Genomic DNA, 4,324 nt, shown 5'->3' with positions numbered 1-4,324 from the left:
TGGACCCTATGGCCCCTCCTCCTCCACACAGAGCCCGGCGCTGCTCTCTGCCTTCTTCCCCCACCCTCCGGGCTGCACCCCACTTTCCTAGGCAGGACTAACCCCAGGAAAATCCTCAGCTTGGATGTGGTCCTGCTGGCGCTCCCCCGGAAGGACGCTGTCCACAGAGTGGGTGACGGTCTCAGGACCGAGAAGCAGCGCCGGGAGCAGAGGAAGCGGCCATGTTGGTCACCGACACCGGAGCCGGGCCTGGGACTCGCGATGCTGACCGGGACAGGGGCCGGGCAGCCAGCCTTTGAGGAGTGAGGGGTCAAGTATGGATGGGGCCTGGGTGGCCACAGGCAGCTGAGCGGGACAGATACCCTCTTAGGACATGGCCTGAGTGCATGCCGGCACCGCTGCGTGGAGTGTGGACGGCCAGACGTGACCCACAGGCTGGACGGCAGAGCTGGCCAGCGCTCAGGGAGGAGAGGGCTCTGTCGGGCCAAAGGGCTTGAACTCAGGGCCTCACGCTCTGTCTTGGCTTTCTCCACTCAAGGCTGGTGCTTTACATGTGAGCCATGGCCCCGCTTCTGAGGTGAGGGTTCTGGCAGGGAAAACCTGGGGCAGAGGAAAGGGGACCGGGTGTGCAAACCCTCGCCCACCGGGTGCTCTGGGCGCTCAGGTGGGCGGCCTGCCCATGGGCCCCGCTTCCCCACACTGCAAAGGGTGTCAGAAACTGCTCACACCCAACAGCCGGGCCCAGTCTTGTCACCAACTCCCAGGTAACTAGGACCAAGGGTCTGCCATCTGGGGACACAGGAGACCCAACTAAAGAGACCCGAATGGGCACTGGTGGCTCACACCCGTCATCCCAGCTACTCAGGAGGCTGAGAGCTGAGGATCACGGTTCAAAGTTAGCCCAGACAGCAAAGTCTGTGAATCTTATCTCCACAATTAACCAGCAAAAAGTACAAAGCCCTGAGCTCAAGCTCCCGTAGAGCAGAAAAATAGAGGAGGAGGAGGAGGAACCACAAGAATTACTCGTTATGTAAAACAAAGAGCCAGGGCTGTGCTCTAGAGACCGATAACATTTTCCCATAAAAAGTAATAATGAAGTACAACTTACAGCAGCATTTGCAATTCTAAGAGCAGGGGGTGTGCACGTGCATATGCATGTGTGTGCATGTATGTGCATGCACAAATATGTGTGCATGTTTTGCTGGGAATGGACCCCAGGCCCTTGCGCGTGCCAGGCTTCTGGCCAATATGTAGTCATGTGACTCTGCCAGAATGAAGATGGGAGCACTGAGTTGCATAAAGCATCTGCCCAGGTTGTCCCTGGCCCTTCCGGGGTGGACCTTCCCCCCCCCGCCCAGTGCCCCCTCCCCTCCCCCCCCACCCGGTGCCCACCTGGTGTCACATCACCCAACATGGAAGCCTTAAGTCTGCCTCTGTGTCTCATAGAATGGAAGCGTTGGTGATTCTTTCCATGACATGGGTTTGGTTCCTGAGTCGTACCACGTGGTTTTCCTTGTAGAGAAACCCTGGTTCATGCATCAAGGAGGTGATAGTCGGGCAACTCGGGAATCTGGCTTTTGGCAGTTACAAGTAAACATTAATTGTGGGGTGGGGGAGGTGCACTGGGGCTTGAACTCAGGCCTTGCACTCTTGCTTAGCTCTTCCACTCAAGACTGGTGCTTAACTACATGAGCCACTGCTCCACATCTGGCTTTAGCTGGTTAAATGGAGACAAGAGTCTCATGGACTTTCCTGCCCAGGCTGGCTTTGAACCAGGATCCTCAGATCTCAGCCCCCTGTACAGGTAGGATGACCGGCGTGAGCCCCCAGCCAGGTTGTGCCACTTTTGTTTACACCGTTAGACACATTCAAAGAGAATGTCGTACTGTGGCCCGCACGTGTCGCTGGAACTCCGAGCGGGCGGCGGAGCTGGGGTAGAGGTGGGGATCTTATCTAGGAAGTGGAACTGGCATCTTGTATCATGATGCCAACCATACGGTCTTGCTGCCCACACATCTCAGACGTCCCTGCCTCACGATGGGGGTCCCACTTTGCTTGTGGGTTTTGTGGCTTCTGTTGTGAGCCCCACGTTCTTGTCTCAGAAGTTCTCCTTAGCCTGCAATATGCCAATCTGGGCACCTCTGTGTGTGCCTGTGTGTGTGTGTATGTGTGTGTGTGTGTGTGTGTGTGTGTGTGTGTGTGTGTAGCCAGCAATCTGAGGATACCACATCACTGTGCTTTCGGTGGTGAATTCTACCTAAGGATTGCACTGCCAGTAGGTAGATAAGGCTGAGTCTTGGGCTGAGTCTCCAGGGCGGGACTGGAAAGTCTGAGGCCTGGGACCCATGGTGGAAACGTCTAGTAGCTGAGAGGCTGCTCCTGGGCCTCCACCCTCACGCCCGGCCTGTGCCAGCAGCGTCCTCCACAGGCTGGTAGCCTGCGGCTCACAGAATGGAGTCAAGCCTGCACCCACCACCAGGGACCTCGTACAGGACCTGAGATGTGGGCCACTCCCTCAGCCTTACCCCGGGCAGGCTCCCCTCCCTGGGACAGGGCAGCAGGGGCAAAGCTGTCCAGGCCTGGGCTCCGGGACTCTGGCTTCTGTCAGTGCTGTGTTCTCTGGCTCAGCAGAGCTCTCTGGATGAGGTGCACTCAGAGACTGTGGGCTCAGAGAAGGGAGATGGAAACTGGGCTGGACCTCAGGAGACAGGCCAGCCGGACTGTGGGCACAGGAGGAAAGCACAGGAGAGCAGGCTGACTGGGGTGTGTTTATTGAGGAGCTTTGGGTCCCTCAGACTCAGGCTGAGGAGAAGGCCCACCTTCAGGGCAGGATAGGGTGAGGGCCTTGTGAGGCCCCGTCTAGGCTTTGGGGGCTTGGAAAGGGGGGGGCGGCTGGAAGAGAGCCCATCCCAGACTGCCCTGACAAGGGGCTCTGAGAAGATTCGGGTTCAGGGGGAAGGGAGCTGGTGTCAGGTGGGGAGCCCTTGGGAGAGTGATGGGAAAGGAGTTGCAGGACAGGCTGGAATGGGCGTCACGTCCTCAGGACACAGAGCGGTGGCTCCTGCGTCTGTAGCGCAGATCAGAACTGTGACAGGATAATGATCACTTTCTAAGGATGGCCACACAAAGGAAAGGATGCGCCTGAGGCCTAGAGCAGAGCCTCAGACCTTACATTGGCAGCACACAGGGGCACTACAGCTGGACTAGCAGCAACAGGGCTTGCAACAGCTGTACTGGCAGCAGCAGGGCTTGCAACAGCAGGACTCACAGCAGCAGGGCTTGCAACAGCTGGACTGGCAGAAGCAGGGCTTGCAACCAGCTGGACTGGCAGCAGCAGGGATTGCAACAGCAGGACTCACAGCAGCAGGGCTTGCAACAGCTGGACTGGCAGCAGCAGGGTTTACAACAGCTGGACTCTCAGCAGCAGGGCTTGCAACAGCAGGACTCACAGCAGCAGGGCTTGCAACAGCTGGACCGACAGCAGCAGGGCTGGCAACAGCTGGACTGACAGCAGCAGGGCTTGCAACAGCTGGACTGACAGCAGCAGGGTTTGCAACAGCTGGACTGGCAGCAGCAGGGCTTGCAACAGCTGGACTGACAGCAGCAGGGTTTGCAACAGCTGGACTGACAGCAGCAGGGTTTGCAACAGCTGGACTGGCAGCAGCAAGGCTTGCAACAGCTGGAATGGCAGCAGCAGGGTTTGCAACAGCTGGACTGGCAGCAGCAAGGCTTGCAACAGCTGGACTGGCCGCAGCAGGGTTTGCAACAGCTGGACTGGCAGCAGCAGGGCTTGCAACAGCAGGACTCACAGCAGCAGGGCTTGCAACAGCTGGACTGGCAGCAGCAGGGTTTACAACAACTGGACTGGCAGCAGCAGGGCTTGCAACAGCAGGACTCACAGCAGCAGGGCTTGCAACAGCAGGACTCACAGCAGCAGGGTTTGCAACAGCTGGATTGGCAGCAGCAGGGCTTGCAACAGCTGGATTTGCAGCCCCCGCAGGAGCCACAGCCCCCCTTGCAGCCCCCACAGGAGCCACAGCCCCCCTTGCAGCCCCCACAGGAGCCACAGCTGGAGCAGGAGCAGGCTGGCACACAGCAGCTCATGGTTGTGGTGGTGGAGGGTGGAGGAGGTGAGAGGAGCAGGTGGAGAGAGAGGTGAGTGGTGTGGGACCTCCTGGCCTGGCCTTTATGTCCCTGTGGGGTCAGGTGTGGGCGGACACGAGGTCACTTCCTGGTCTGGGGCACATGGTCACTTCCTGGCCCCGGGCACATGGTCACTTCCTGGTTCCTGCTTGTGCCATCTCCCCAGGGAAATTTAGTTTAT

At 58.6% G+C, this 4,324-nt stretch overlaps 1 protein-coding gene across 1 annotated transcript; it reads right to left on the bottom strand.

Moving 5' to 3' along the window:
- Positions 1-3,416: 3,416 nt before the first annotated feature.
- Positions 3,417-4,104, bottom strand: LOC122101200 (keratin-associated protein 5-5-like). Its single transcript, XM_042671532.1, has one exon. It carries the CDS (start codon positions 4,102-4,104, stop codon positions 3,418-3,420), a length of 687 nt encoding a protein of 228 aa, XP_042527466.1. The 3' UTR covers position 3,417.
- Between the last annotated feature and the right edge of the window lie 220 nt (positions 4,105-4,324).

The sequence above is a fragment of the Dipodomys spectabilis genome, unplaced genomic scaffold (assembly GCF_019054845.1).
Source record: "Dipodomys spectabilis isolate Male_0828 unplaced genomic scaffold, ASM1905484v1 ptg000639l, whole genome shotgun sequence".
Classification (NCBI taxonomy): Eukaryota; Metazoa; Chordata; class Mammalia; order Rodentia; family Heteromyidae; genus Dipodomys; species Dipodomys spectabilis.
The sequence above is the reverse complement of the archived record's forward strand: the minus strand, read 5'-3'. Positions and strand labels throughout refer to the sequence as shown.